At 45.7% G+C, this 16,208-nt stretch overlaps 1 protein-coding gene across 4 annotated transcripts in view; it reads right to left on the bottom strand.

Moving 5' to 3' along the window:
• MGAT4B (alpha-1,3-mannosyl-glycoprotein 4-beta-N-acetylglucosaminyltransferase B) overlaps positions 1 to 16,208 on the bottom strand; it is a 1,380,432-nt gene that overhangs the window by 1,003,984 nt on the left and 360,240 nt on the right. For all 4 annotated transcript variants that reach the window (XM_069654102.1, XM_069654101.1, XM_069654099.1 and 1 more), the window contains one exon: positions 12,180 to 12,359. Coding sequence is in view for 3 of the 4 variants with exons in the window: in XM_069654101.1 (XP_069510202.1) it covers positions 12,180 to 12,359 (180 nt within the window). In the remaining variant the exon portion in view is untranslated. The remainder of the gene's footprint in view (positions 1 to 12,179; positions 12,360 to 16,208) is intronic.

The following is a 16,208-nucleotide window of genomic DNA, read 5'->3' as shown; positions in this document are numbered from 1 at the left end:
TAGTGAGTTTTACAAAATGTATAGAACTGAGGTGCTTCCCCCGATGCTAGCAATGCTAAATGAGGCATTCGAAACATGGCGGCTAGCAGAATACCTGAGACAAGCGATCATTATTCCACTCCCCTAACCCAATAAGCCAGGCAAGGATTGCGGATCGTTTAGACCGCTATTGATGCTGAACCAAGATAGCAAAATGCCTACGGTGGTGTTGGCAAATAGAATGAAACGGGTCATTAACAAATTAATACACCATGACCAAATAGGATATGTCCCGCGCAGGAACATATCTGACAACCTCAGACGACTTCACCGGGTTATAGAGCATACAAAAGGGGACTCGGGTGAGATGGCAATTGTATCGCTGGATGCAATAAAAGCTTTTGACTCTGTCAAATGGCCCTGGTTGACTGCAACCCTGACTAACTATGGGATAGGGCCAGGGTACCTCAAATGGGTTAAACTACTGTATAGTGCACCGCTAGCCAGAGTCAAAACGGGGGCAATCATATCGGAAAGGTGGCAACTGAGTAGGGGTACTAGACAAGGATGCCCGTGGTCTCCGATGCTGTACATTTTAGCACTGGAGCCCCTGGCGATATATCAGCAGTATGAGTAATAGGGATTAGCATAAAAGGGGAGCCGCATTTGGTCTCGCTATATGCAGACGATATGCTACTGTAATAACGATATCCTGAAGAAAACCTCCAATATATCTTGGAAGTGATGGAGCGATTTGCGTCGCTAACTGGCATAGCAGTGAACCCCAGACAATCATGCATATTCCCACTGGGGAGGTATATAGGAATCCCACGGGATAAATTACCAATCTTGCAAATACCACGGGAGGCAAATATGTTCAGATACCTAGGGATAGACATTTATCACACGGTAGAGACAGAACACCAGCATTCCACAGTGAAAGCAGTAAAGAACATCGAAAATAAGGTTCTGGACTAAGCTCCCCTTGGAAATGATGGGAAGAGGGTCGCTGCTGAAGATTGTTGTATTGCCGAGATTATTAAATATTTTCGGGAATATACCACACATGATACCAAGGAGATTTTTTACCAAGCTACAGAGCATATGCAGAGAATTCTTATGGCGCGGGACAAGGAACAGAATCGCCATCTGGAAGTTGCAGAGCACACATGATAAAGGAGATATAAAACTGCCAAACTATGAGATCTACTACTTAGCTAGTCATCTGCAATATGTGGCCAAATGGTTATCAGAAGACCAGACCTCAGAATCAAGATTGTTCAGACTGGAGTGTGCCCTGTACTTCCTGAAAGAAATGATATGGCTGCCCAAATCAGAGGTGAAAGAGCGCTCAAAGATGTTAGTAGTGGGATGGAAGTTATGGCATAGAGCTTGCCAGGTCATGGAGAACCCAGCCCACAAGTGCAGCTGGTCACATTGACGGGAGGGGATGGACAACTAATGAAGGGGGATTAGGAGGCACTGGGAACCGGTGGGAATTGTAACAGTGGGAGACATATGGCAAAAAGGGGAGATTAAGGTATTCAGGACGTTGGTGGAGGAAACAGGGTTACATACGGGGCAATATATCACATACATCAGAATGGTGCGGTGGATCAGAGAGACATGGTCGGAAATAACACTAGAAGAACCACCTGACGCTGCCATAGAAACTATATATGATATAGCAGAAGGAGGACATGAGATATCCAGACTATAGTAGCTATCGATGTCCAAAGTGGGGAAGGAAGTGGCACAATTAAGATACGTCTGGGAAGAAGAGGCTGGGGTACCCATGAGATAAGGGATGTGGGAGAGGGCCCAAGGATACCATAAGAAAGTATCTAGGAACGCAAGGCTACAGCAAATACAGCTATATATAACCCACAGCGCATATATGACACCCCAGAGGATAGCTAAATTTCAAAACGCAGAACGACAATCATGCCCCAAATGCCGAGAAGAAAACGTGGGGATGACGCATATGTTTTGGGCATGTCCTGAAATTGGGAAATTCTGGGGAGAAGTAGCCCATCGGCTAGAGGAGAAAGGGATTAAGATAAATGTTGAATCAGTATGGGTATGCTTGGTAGGAGGATTCCCTAGGCCAGGCCAATTAAAACATGTAAGGACTTGGCATACATACTTTCCAAGCGTAGAATCGCCATGGGGTGGAAGGCATGCAACAGACGTAGGACAGAAGTCTGGTGGGAAGACCTTCAGAAATGGACTGAAGCTGAAACAGCAGTGTGGCAAGAAGCGGGTAACAGAGGAGGAGAGGAAGAGGCAGAAACCCCGCCAGCCTGGAAACATTTAGTGGCTACACTATACGGGCCCACCCAGGACTGGTCAAGCGACCAGGACTCTGCAGAGGACACAGAAAAAGGAACCCCTTTGGAAGAAGAAGACGTGGACCGTGAAGTGGAGTAGGTTCGAATGGGGGGGTTGTGAGGATTTTAGGCAGTAGACACTGAATGATATATGCAAATTTGAAACATTAGGACTTGTACAGCAAGGTTTTATTGTATGTTTGTGATAAAATCAATAAAATTGTTTTTTTAAAAAAAAACTATTTTATATAGATCTTGGGAAACTAATATGTGATCAATCCCGGAGTACAAGTGATGAATTTTAACTGGCTTCAGGAGTAAAAGTCATGGAGACATCTATTAGTCCCATTCTGAACATCGTGTTTTATAATTTTGCAGACATTACACCAAATGCATAATGTACATTATTAGAAGGGCTATGCTTTATTTGGTTCCCCTAACAAATTGAAATATTCTGCCATTATGCAGTCTTTTGTGCTTCCTTTTTTATCAAGTCTAACCATTTCAATATATATGATTCCAGACTCTAATTGGGGAGGAATATATGGACATCAGTGTGATCTCCCAGCTATCTAGCTCCCCTGAAACCAGGACATATCTGCCACCCAGAGGCGCTTTCAAGGATGTAACCAGAAATGGGATTCTTGTGGAATCAAAATCGAGACTCCCAGACTCTTTTCCTCAATCCATGCATGGCATTGTATTGGAGGAGATCTGAACATCTGTGCCCTGATCGTCAATGAGTCACCTGAACAAAGACTCTCTCGGGTTCATGCTTACGGAAACTGCGTAGCAACCTGCCACTTATATGGGGAATTGAAACCTTGCTTATTTAGAAACCATAACGTAGTCATTGCAGTCAAAGTATATACATCACTCATCCTCGTCCATACCCAATGTATTTGTCTTTAACCTCAGGTCAACACTATTGAGATTCTGCGCATATACATCTACCGGTCCATTAAAAAGCATGTCATATGTATCTCAAACACCCCCCACACACTCCTCCCCTCAACCCCAAACTTTGATACTAAGAACAAAGTCTCAGTCTTACTGGCATGACCTTTACACTGAATTCACCTCGCATCTCTGCCCATCCCATCCGTTATCCTATCCCTCTTATGTACGCTATGTGATGAATCTAGGGAATTCGCCCTCTCCCTCCTCCCCCAAGAGGGAACCACTCCCTTTGGGACTAGTGAAGCAATTTCACTACACTTAACACACCTAGGGGGCAGAGCAAGCCGGATCCCACTGGGTGTGACACCCTCCCAACCTGGGGGCCAAAGAAATCCCCAAGTCAGGGCTTTTTACTCCACCTCCTTTTAACACAGAGTACAAAATGTTTGCTGGCTATATGGTGGTGGAGCACTACAATAATGTACAGAGCCCTTTAAAGGTGGATGGTTTGGTTCATGGCCAGTCTTTGTTACCATATGGAATCCCATGTGCAGAACTAGACACCAGTGGCAGTATAGCACTTGTTTTGCTAATCCCACCTATCTGGGAATTCATCTAGCAGAACTACCAACCCAAGCACTAATGGCACTTATGAACTTGATCATTACCCCGCAAAATGTGCTACGCTATCAGTCCAGGAATGAAGTTGCTTGCTAATCCTACTCATTGGGAAATCCCTGAGCAGAACTAGATTTCAAAGACCGCCTAGCACTGATTCTTTGCTAATCCCAATTATCTGGGAATGTAATCAGCAGAACTACCTATCGGGGAATATATTTAGCAGAACCACCAAGCGAGGGCGTCTCTAGTACCTATACTGTAACAACAAGAGTTGGGACAGATCTGCTTGTCACCGCCCATCAGTCTCCACCAAGGCAATTGACCCAACGAGATAGAGGGTGGACCTTTGCCCAACAGCCCGAACACAATAGGAGATACCATCCCCTTGACAATCTCTGGAAACTCACCAGGGAACAGGGTCCCCCTGGAATGCACACAGACACTCAAACATAGTATTATGCCAACTCTTTCCTCTGCACCAACAAACAATAGAATGCAGCAATACCCCTTGATTAATTTGCTCTAGCTGCACACTTTCTTATACACCTCCATGGTCACCTCAACAGTCTTTAGAACGCAGCTATACCCCACGAAATCGGCCTAACTGCACACAATCTCATTCAAAAACTCCAGAGCTGCCAGAATGCAGATACCAAAGTCCATTTGGCCTTGCTGCACACATTCTACTAATCTCACACAACCACTGCACCAAGGATAGCACTAGTATGCAGCTAAAATCCACTTACTCCACACTGGCAGCACACATACCGAGTGCACCCAAACACATTTTACTACATTACTCTCTCCACTGATCTGACCTGCGGTCCCAGGGGGCATTCAACCCACACTTCTCAGGAATCATACCAATGGTAACAGGTGCTATACAAATGCCCAATAACATCCATACATACATGAAGAGAGGAACCAATGGACTTTCCAATCTTGTTCTAAGGAGAAAGATTAAGGGCCAGAGACCAATACACAAAGAGGAAGATCCAGCCCAAAGGACGAGAGTCAGAAGCCTGCGCTGGACCACAGAGGGGACATCTCCCTTCCAGGAAAAACCTGGATGGAGGGTGACACAGACAGCATGGTGGGAGGAGGACCAGAGAAGCCCATGGAATGTGGCCGTGTCCAGGAAGGTGGGCAGGCCCAAGGAGCTCGGAGCCACTGAGAGAAGGAGGGAGGAAGCCACCTGAGAAGCGTGCCGGTGTACGTCCGGCCCAACACGGAAGTCCTGTCGCTCACAGACATGAGGAACTGAAATGGGAGACCCAACCATGAAGACGTTGGAGTCAAGGGTTCTGCGCAAAACAGATAAGCCGCCTCCCCTCTCTAGCACTACTGTCAAGATCTAGGTACGTGCAGCTAAAACACACAATAACGGAATAAAAGGGGCAAACTACCAGCAGCGGTTAACCAGAGAATCATCCAAGATGTACCAAAGTACAAGAGATGTAGAGACGGGACAAATTAACATTTCAGTTAAAAGGAGTAAAAGCATTACTGTCACAATGCCCATTGGGCCTGACAAAGGGCATGCTTACAAATTCAGTTGACTCAATTGAGACTATTTGACGCGATAAGAACATTTAGGTGGGAGTGATCCAGCAGGCTGGAGGCCTGAGAGATAACCAAAACCAATTTGGGAAGGGGTCAGAAAACAGCCACCACTAGCCAAGCAAAGGAGGAGCAATCTTACCTAGGCTAAGTTTATGTTGTTTTTCATTAGTGGTATATGTCATGTCATTTATAATGTGCCTGTACACGTGTGTACACAAAATGTTTGTACCGTCCCATAGCAGGCCTTTTATGGCCAACCAAAATATTGGAATGCGTTGTGACTTCACAGCTTCAAAACGTCCTAGAAACATGTCATATACTTGATACCAATCAATCAGGATTCAGACCAAGTCATGGTACTGAATCGGCGCATATTACCGTCTGGGACGACCTATTAAAGGCCACCGACGAAGGTGAGGTCAGCATGCTCGTCATGCTGGACTTCTCAGCAGCTTTCGAAACGGATGACTTCAGCATGCTTGTCTCCAGACTATCATCGGTCGCCCTGGTGTCGAATGATGCATTGAAATGGTTCCTTTCTTTTCTATCTAATTGTACCCAGCAAGTCAAACTCTGTCCTTCTGCCTCAGATTCCCTACCAGTTCAATATGTGGTGCTGCCTCAGGGCTCCTCCCGGTCTTCATTACTGTTCAATGGGTATATTTGCCCCCTTTTGAGCATCTTTTCACATTACAAACTCCAATTCCATTCATATGCAGATGACAGTCAAATCGATGTCCGGCTTAACCAACCAGCTGAAGCCATTACTCGTGTCTTAGACTGCACCAATCATATAAAAACTTGGATGCTTGAAAATACACTTAATATGATGTGGCATTTATAACGCGCCTGTACACAAGTGTTTCCAGGCGCGACAAGACAATGAGGGGAAAACAACAAGGGAGGTCAACATAACTATCTTACTAGGCCTTGTGTCATTCAGATCGCGCAAGTGCAGGGAAGAGGGAAGGGGAGAAGTGCGAGGGGGGAGGAGAAGAGGGAAGTGCAGTTAACTCACAAGTGCTGCCAGCGGCTGGCTCATAAGTGCAGAGGGAAGTGACTGTAGGGTTGCAGATACAGTCCCTTAAGTGCTGGGGAGCCTGGTGGCAGTTCAAGGGCAATTGGACATGGAGGAGACTGGGCCCCGAGTTCAGAGGTTGACCAGGTGACCAGTGCACAGAGAAGTTAGGTGAGGGAAAGAGAAAGCGGAAGCGAAAGCGAAAAGGTAGGTCTTGAGTTGGGTTTACGGAACCGTAGGTGGTTCTGCTCAAGTTTGAGAGAGGCAAGGAGGCTGTTCCAGAGGAAGCCCCAGCCGAGGAGACAGATCTGCCCCCAACTCTGTGCTTGGAGAAGCATCTGACCCTCAGAGTTGGAGGTGGATGAGCGTAGAGCTCGAGAAGGAAGATGTATGGCTTGGATGAGAAATTTGGAGGTAGAGTGGTCCCAGGCCCCAGAAAGCCTTGTGAAGAAAGCCTCCAATTGAACCCAACAAAAACTGAAGTTATCTTCGGTTCTAGGAAGAATCTAGTCAATCTTCTGCAATCAGTCCCTTGTCCTGCTCTCTTTGGCAACCCGGTCAAATTCTCATTGAAAATCAAGAACTTGGGATGCATTTGGCAATCTGATCTACACTGCAATTTCCATGTCAACCAAATTGTTAAAGCAGTATTCTTTCAACAAACCTTTAAAGTCGTTGCTGCCTTTATCCGCAATTGATGATTGTCCCATGGTAGTCAGTGCACTCAGTAATTTGGGTCTAGACTACTGTACTTACTCCTGGGCATCCCTAAATATCAATTGCAGCAATTACAGGTTTCCCAGAATTCGGCAGACTCATTTTCTCTTTACCTAGGAAGTCTTCCATCTCGCACTATCGCCGGGGTCTTCATTGGCTAACGGTATATCAAAGGATACTGTTTAAGGTGGTCCTCTGCCTAGCGTTTAAGTGCATCCATGGCCTGGCCCCACGCTACCGGACTGCTAAATTTTTTTTTTTTTAAAAAGAATAAATAAATCAGGCAATATTGCCCCACCCAGACCCATCACTTCTCGGGGCAAGGCCTGTTGCCGGTCCCTCCTAGGTCGACCTTACGGGGCGACAGACGTTTCTCCTCCATGGTTCCATGCTTGGTTGCTTTGATATTTGCACACTATAAATATACAAATATATAAGTTAGCTTAAGTTTTGAGCGAGGACAGAATTTTTGCAAGTCACCCTGGCAAGCACGAGTTTATTTTGTTTGAAGATTATGGAAACCATAATCATAGCCGGAGGGACAGGAGAGGCATTCTTTTGATTTAACCAAATGGAGAAGTTAAAATCATGTCTTCTTGACCATCTCCTATGTCAGACTTACCACAAAAGCTATAAAATAATCTGCTCCATCACCCCACCACATTGCACTTAGTGCTAGAATGTACTTAACGCCATACCATGATCTTTGTTAGGAAAGATACCTCCTCACTGCACCTTTCCATCCATTTCTATGGACCCCCACGCTTTTTGATTTTCTTTTTGTATCTGACTTATTCTTTTTACAGTGCAGTGAAGCCTTAAGCTTCACTACACTGGCTTTTTCTCATCTGTCATGGGGGAAACGGACATGTCCTTCAGGCTATCAGTACTGAGAAACATTGTTTCGTTACTTTGCTACTACTTTTAGTAACGTGTTATCACTTGTGGTAACTTTTTGTCATTGTACAATGCATTTTACAATGCAGTACAATGGGGTGCACTTTGTTTTGCCCTAGACTAACTCATTTGATTTTTGGCTACTCTGTGTGTGCTAAAGGGACAAGTTGGTGGCAGCAGTGACTTTTTACCGTTTTTTGGTGCATTTCATTTTGGCTGTGGCTAGTTGTTAAACATAGCCATGACACAAGGTTTTGTGCTGGTCTTTTGGCCATCTTGTCTTTTAGCTTTCTCCCTTGCGTTTGAGGCCAGGAAAATCCTTATATGGACTTCCAGTGCCTGGGAAAGCAGAGGCTTTGGCGGGCTACTGGAGGGCTATGTGTGTTTGATGCCAGGAAGTGGGCTGGGACTGTCTGGTTCCAATACACAAACTGGTGCCAGTGTGTCTGAGTGGTACGCATGAGTTCTGCCGCCAGTGGTCCCAGTTGGACCACTGCTGGGGTGTGCGAGTGTGTGAGGCAGAACCGTCATTGGTTAGTAGGGGTTGCTGCTCTTACCTGGCTTTTAGGCAAAGAGGACTCTGCACCCTCCTTAGAGAGATCCTGGAAAAAACTGAAGGAGCCAAGACTCCTGTCCAGCTACAAGACTTGCAAGGAAACCGTGGACCCGTCCGAAGAAGGCTTGGCAACCAACTTCTGCTGCTGCCCTGGTAGAGCCCCAGTCCTGTGGAAGATCTCAGCGTCCTGTGAAGGAGCTGCGACCCTTGGAGTAGAGGGAACATCCATTCTTGACGTCCACTCAAGAGTCCTGCAAAGAAGAGCCTTTGGAAGTGCCTCAGGACTGGCCTGTGGCTGACCAGCTCAGGGTTTGGGCTAGCGTGCTGCTGACGTCGCTGTTCCAAATTGAGGCCTGGAACTTGGGGGATCTTCAGCTTGTGCAACAAGACTTACCCCTGAAAGTTTTGTGGTACTAACATCAAGGGGACACAGGATAGTAGGGAAAGTCTTACAGTGGCAAGTGAATCCCTTTGTGTCGCCGTGCATCGGGTACTGGGAGACCTTGCGCCAGCATTAGACACCGACTGGAGAGCTGCTCAAATCTGCAACCCCTGGGAATCAAGGGCTGAGGCAGACGGCGGGAAAAACCACTGTGGACCTTCGTCGAAGGGCCTGCCAAGTCCTGTGAAGAATCAGAGTACAGGGGTTGAGTTGTAGCAATACTTACCTGACCCCTAATTTCCCTTTTAAAAGTTTGGATAACTTTTAGAAACGTTAGTCCTACTTTGGCTTTGCACTCACACAAGCACTCTGAAATATGTTTGTTAGCTACTTAAACTCATCCTCTGGCACTTGCAACTGTTCGCTGGACCCCAGAGACCCTACCATCATTTTTTCAGATTCACAAAACTGTATGGATCTTTGCTGAACTTTTGGGCACAAGAACCCATACATCTTAGGGATAGACTTCTGAAGTTAGTATTGAAGCTCTGTGGACTAGAAGAGCTAATACTAATCTGTACATTCCTTTTCAGGGGTTTGATATGTATTTTGCCCTACTCCAGCAATTGTATTAATGCATCTCCTTTTTAGTATTGAGTGAGAATATTTCCTGTTAGTAGTCATTTTTCACTGTGTTATTTGGCCATAAGTAAAGAAGTATTTTTTTACCCGTTTGTCTAAGTGTGATCCTTGACTATTTCACTGTGTGCGCTCATTGTGGACCCCCTACAAGCTCACCACCTCTTGAGACTCAGCCTAGACCACTCGCCTTGGTACACTGAACTGGTTTGGCTACAGCTCACAGAGTTGTCTCCGTCACAACATAGGTTGGTCTTTAATACATCTGTCCACCAGATCAGCGTATAGAAGAACAATCTCAACAATCTTTCCTGAGAAAAAGAAAAAACGTTCTGTGCTATAGCGGACCTTTTAAGACATTCCTCACATTGATGGGCTCTTCTTGCGTAGACCCTTGTTGGTGACACACGACCACCTTTCAAATAAGGTTAGCCCATCTTTAGGTCTCGCAATTGTATGAATTTTCCCTGTATATTGGAATTGAAAACCAAACCCACCAGTACCGGATCTCCTTCCTCAGAAGCAGTACTATGACTGACTTCATTGCAGTTCTTCGTGCAAGCGTTACGATGCGAGGTCCAGAAATATCTAGACTGCAATGTCTTTAAAGAGGATTTTTGAATCTGTTCATCTTGTATGTCATGTCTGGTGTCTTTGGTGAGCGCAGTAAAGAGAAGGTTTTCTCTGCACTACCTATTTTCTAGGTCCTCAGAATCAAAGAAGTTGGCTACCTCTGGTTCCATTGGCGGTCTTAGTTTTTAAGTTTCCTAGACAGCCTCATAGGCACCGATTCTTTCACTTAGAGCAGAGATCTTGGCTTGGTTTTCCATTATAGTTTTAAGGTACGATCAGAGGGTTGCAATTTCCTATTTCAGAAGAGCTCTTTTGTTGTAGCGTCCAAATATAGGAGTGTTGAACCAGTTAATATTATGAACTTCACACCTCACACTGCTTCAGCAGCGGGTTGAGCGCTCGCTGCTGCGATCTGAGCGTGATCTGCAGGTCGCAGGTTTGAAACCTCGGCAAGGCCAACTCAGTCTTTCATCCTTCCGAGGTTGATAAATGAGTACCAGTTTCGGTTGGGTGATATTGTATGTAAATATGTGCTCTGTAAAGCGCTTTGGATAAAGGCGCTATATAAAAATAACACATCATTATTCAGATAACACTAGAACTTTTCACTAGGCACCAACTCTCCTTTCCTGGCTCTCGATTGTCCAGAGTTTACCAAATTAGCCCACTCCTATATTTCAAGAAGATGTTCTGACACCAAATTGAATCATGTTCTTTCCGTTTTCAGTTGGTGTTTGGGGAGTCTCCGTTTTGTTACACAAGGGGTTTGCCCATGTGATAGGGGACTTTTCAACAAGGAGGTTCTCCTAGAGTGCCTCCCCCCGCTACGCTTTCTGCATAGTTGCCCCCGCAAACACTGCATCTCCACAACAGCCTGCCGCCGACACCCTGCTGCCCCCGCCATTTGCCACTATTTCTCACCTTATTGCAGCAGGGATCAGCGCTGTCCTCTCTTCACCGGCGCCATCAATGCCGCGGGAGCCTTGTGACTCAGAGCCATTCAACTGCCTCTCTGCTCGCCTAGTCTGAATCGCATTTTCAAATGGCCACCTCTGTGAGTGGGAGAGGGGGTTTTCCAAGGACCTATATTTTGCTAATTTGATCCCCCCTTCCTAGGCATCCTAGCCGCGGCTCATAACTGCAATGAGGAGGGGGAACCCTTACAGGGGAGGGTCGGTGATGAAGCCAGCAAACATCCGTGTAACTATGGTGCTATCTTGACCATACTCTTCCCCATCTACTATATTTTTTACATTTTAATTACAAATGACTGACTTGTTAATTTGGATAACTAAAATCAGTTATCGTTTGTAATTTCTGTATTGTCGAAATATGTTGATAACGTATCTTGACAGGAGAGAGAGCGAATTATCAGACTCCAATGTCATTAGCACAGACTAAGTAGGTCCTTAGTCTTTCTGACTTTTGAATCACAGATTTTCCTTGTGTGCTTCACATTTTATATTTTATAATGCAATTAGCAAGGTAATTGCATGTGCCTTAACTATTTGTATGCCAATGTAGAGTTGTGCAATAATAATGTAAAGTCTTCCCATGCGCACACGATTCGCATTTCTCACTGAAAAATTGAGCTGTAAATGTGCCAGTGCAATGTAGCACAAGTCTCCTTTCTGATTCTTAGTGTTCTTTGAACAGCAAAAACAGCTCTATAGCGCACTTGTCTATATTGAAGACCTGGATAAAGCACATTATGTTTGAAACACGTGTCTGACAGGGAAAAATATACCATGAAATACAACTTTTTCCACTGATCTTTCATCAATAATTAGTTTTGGAAATATCTATTAATGAAAACAGCTCATGGTCCATCAGATACAGTTGCACCACTTTCTTGGTATACTTTTGCAAAACAGAGAGGAAGCAGAGGGTAAGCAAAAAGATGAGGGAATGAAGTACAGTGCAAGGAAATAAAGGGAATGTGACAGGAGAAAGGATGGATCAATACAGCAGGGATTAAAAGAACAGAGAAAAAGTATAGAGTACCAGATAAAATGCTCCATGTGCGGTTGATGTCCCGCAAGGCTTGCTTCTCTGAGATGGCTCGCTTGATCTCGTCCAGCACGAGGTTCAATTCCTTAGAGCGCTTCAGGTTCTCCTGCTCAGCAGCATGCAGACGGTCTCTCAGGGTTAGGAACTCCCGCTGGTACACATCCACAACATCACCTGAAAAATAGTGACATGCAGCGATTATCTGGGGGTGAAGTTGGATTTTCAACAATCATTGCTAGTAGGAAGGAAATGTTCAATTATGAAGTTTTTTTAAAGCTGACTTGCATGACTAGCCATTAGACGTGCTAAAAAATAAATGTGCAACCCTAACAATTTTACACATTAACCAGATATTGCTAGCATTCGGAACCTGTAAGGACAACCATGGGAACACAACATGCGTTATATTTACTCAGTACTGGTAAAAGTAAGGAACATGATCACAACCTTAACATTACTTTGAAAGATGCATTCCATTTAACCATCCAATCAGTGTACTTTGAAGGTTGAAAAGTATGTCAAATACATTCGACGGGAAAACGACTTACGGCAACTTGGAAAATAACAGCATGTGAGGGAGAAATTAAACAAGGGCAGCAAGAGAGAACACTGCTTCAGATAGGCCTCTCGGAATCTGCGACCGTATTGCAAAGTTGCTAGTCTATGTGTTTGCAAGGGGAAAACAATAATAATTACATCCATTTATGTCAAATGTCTTGTGCAAAGCGAAACAGAAGAGATTCAGTTTTCTGCAAATAGTTTGAGAGCGAGTTTAAGAGGCATTTTGGTCTATACTGCTCCTTTTAGGCAGCCAGGAAGATAATCATTTTTGCGTTTGCAAAGACAACTATAAAAAAAAAACGCATTGAGTATTTGAGTTGTGCTTTTGGTCTCTGAGGGGACCTTTCCTTCAACAACCTGTGCAAATTAGTAGGGGTGGCATCGGGACCATCAGTTGGCTGCCTTAAGTGAGGTCAGTGAGATTGGATTCCTCCTCTTCATATAACCTGGGCATTTGTCCATTACTATGCCACCATCCATTACTCTTGCTCATTCCTCTTGGCCCCTTCCTTTTCCCCAACCAGTAAGGTGCAGAATGAGACATGTCTTCTTTTTGGCATAAAAAGGCTGCATATTTATTTTCACCCATCATAAAAAACACAGCAAACAATTGTAAAAATAGTTCTGAAGGTGCGGCAACTGCTCCATGTCCAAAACCTGCTTCCCCCTTTTCCCAACAAAGTCCACAGTAGGCACAACTCCCCCAACCCTTTGTGTCTGAGACCCACCTGCCCTTCCAGGTGTTCCTGGGCTGAGAGAGCGCCGTTTGTTCGGGGGAAGCTGAGCCCTCATTGCTACCACCAGACGCCCCTGCCGCTTAGGCTCCCAAGAGGCACTTGTCCAAGAAGAGCAAAGACCCGTCCGGCTTTCACATGGTTCATTCCGAAGTCTGTATCGTGTCACTGGTCGCCAAAACACTGCCATGCCGAAGGTGGGTTACCGCCCACCGTGGCGCCCCCCTTTCCTACTTCATATTTCCAGGAGCTTTGTGCAAACATTCCAATAAAACAGATCCATCTCAGATGCCGACCAATGCACTTCATCCTTCAAGTAATACTCCGGCGACTTCAAATTGATCAAACCGTGCCTGATCTGAGGAAAACCTCTGACCTGCAGAATTTTCCCATCTCGCAATTCAATTTCCTTCTGGACTTCTCCAACGCTGAGTGACTCATAGCGCCCCTCCATTCCTGCCTCGGAATGATTTCTGACCACAAAATCTCGGTCTCCCCCAGCTGCGATGACAACTTCTGTAACGCAAACATCTCCCTTATCAGGGCCCCTTCCCCAAGCTAGTCAAATCATTGCCCACAAGGTGTATGATCAAGCCATCCGGCTTATGCTGCTAACCCAGCAATTTGCAGATGTGCTCCTGCAGCTGGACCCATCTCATCCTGGGCTCCCCGTGCCACCATATCCGGTACCCGCCAGCAGTCGGGTCCTCCTGCTCTGCCGTCCTGCTCGCCCCGGCCCTTGACACAAAGGAATGCCCCAACACCCAGACGGACCGCCTCCTCCTCCTTCTCCTCCTCCTCCTCCTCCGTGGTGCTGCTGATAGGAAATGAGAAGGAAGCTGTTAACTCTAAATTTTTTCAGGCCTGATGTATCTCCTGAAACACCCAGACTTCCATCCTCCTATTTGCTTGATTTCCTCCAAGACCAGGCCCATCTCTGCCACTGATGTGGCTGCCCCTATCCTAAAGGAATGCGTCCCGAACACCCCCCCCGAGTCACCCCAATCTTCTCTAGTGCCATGTCCATGACCCTCCTGAATTGAAAACAGCTCAAGGCCGACCCATCACTGTGCAAAATAAGGGCAGACCCCTCCCCCGTAGGCAGTCTCTGCCGTAGATAATCAGCCAAGCCCGCTACCGGGCACACAATGCTCCCTTGTGTGCTGAGGAGTGTAACTATCCTCCCTTTCCCTTTCTGATCGGTCTTGATCTTCTCAGAAAAATGCTTACCCGAAGGGTTGGGGGAGTTGTGCCTACTGTGGACTTTGTTGGGAAAAGGGGGAAGCAGGTTTTGGACATGGAGCAGTCGCTGCACCTTCGGAATTATTTTCACAATTGTTTGCTGTTTTTTTTATTGTGTGTGAAAATAAATCTGCTGCCTTTTTATGCCAAAAAGAAGACAGGTCTCATTCTGCACCTTACTGATTGGGAAAATGAAGGGGCCAAAAGGAATGAGCAGGAGCAATGTATGGTGGCATAGTAATGGACAAATGCCCAGGTTATGGCCCTTTCTGCATACCATGTGGCGGTAGAGAAGTGCTTTTCTGGAGCACTCTGTTCTAGTTTCTAACTTCTAATTCACTGTCCCACCATGTTCCTTTCACCGTCAATCACTAATTTCCTGTTCGATATCACCACATTGTTACCCCGCCTTCGCCGCTTCCTAAATTTTGAAACACCCTGAAGATGGTATCGAGTGCTATGCAAGAAACCTACAGAGATGGGCACCATTTTTCGTTGATCATTCAGTTTATCTCCTCCTGAAAAGTGAGTGCAGTGACAGTCAGGAAGAAGACTTTGCAGCACTCTGCAATTAGGCTCCTCTCCCCACCCCAAAACACACCTCGCACCAAGACTAAAAGAGAGCGTTCTTAGAGGCAACGATTGAACGGCTAGGGTGGACTTCACTGGCTGTGGGTCTCGCGCTCCTCTACTTTGACGCATGTGCACTATGGGAAGTGTAGTCATGCAGACGATCTCTCTACTCAGTGAGGCTTAGTGCATTCTGGGACATGTAGTCTTGCTGGGGCATCTGTCAGATAAAGTAGAGTGCATTCAGGGAAACATATTTGTGAACGGTATCCGTTTTGATAGATGCATTATGGGAAATGTACTGCTGTAAAGGCTTTTGTATGGAGTGAGACAGACCAGGACAAAACGGCTTTGGGTGCTGTACATAGGTAGAGCGCATTTGTTGACCTGTGACAGACCTGCCCTTAGTAAAGTTAATTGCATTCTTGGACAAACGATTAAATTAGTACTGCTGAGCGAGAAAGACAGGGTTCTCCTACAAATATTACACCAATGTGGCTGTGGAGTCTTGTGTGGACATCTGTACTTGTTAAGTACAGATGTCCACACAAGACTAAGTACTACTTAGTAAGGAAGATGGAAATCTAGGGAAAGTAACCCTTCAGGGAATATGGACTCTACGTGAAACTGCATGCATTCAAGAACATGTCACAGGAGGGGCTTTCGACTGTTTGATGCTTTTGGCATTATCTGAAATGTAGCGCTTTGTGCAGTGAGGGGGGTATGTACGCACTGTGTGAGGCGGAGTAACATCTAGGGTATTAATGGCGAACTCTAGACCAACGGAAGCAGACTATTTTGTGAATAAAAGTATTTTAGAAACTTCTTTCCTGAGGGAGGTACTGTGCGGGAACTGGTTATTTAGACAGCGCACGTCCATTCTGGGACATCTAATCGTGTGGGAATGTATGCAGGA

Source organism: Ambystoma mexicanum, chromosome 3q, assembly GCF_040938575.1.
Source record: "Ambystoma mexicanum isolate Mex_15411 chromosome 3q, UKY_AmexF1_1, whole genome shotgun sequence".
Lineage (NCBI taxonomy): Eukaryota > Metazoa > Chordata > Amphibia > Caudata > Ambystomatidae > Ambystoma > Ambystoma mexicanum.
The sequence above is the reverse complement of the archived record's forward strand: the minus strand, read 5'-3'. Positions and strand labels throughout refer to the sequence as shown.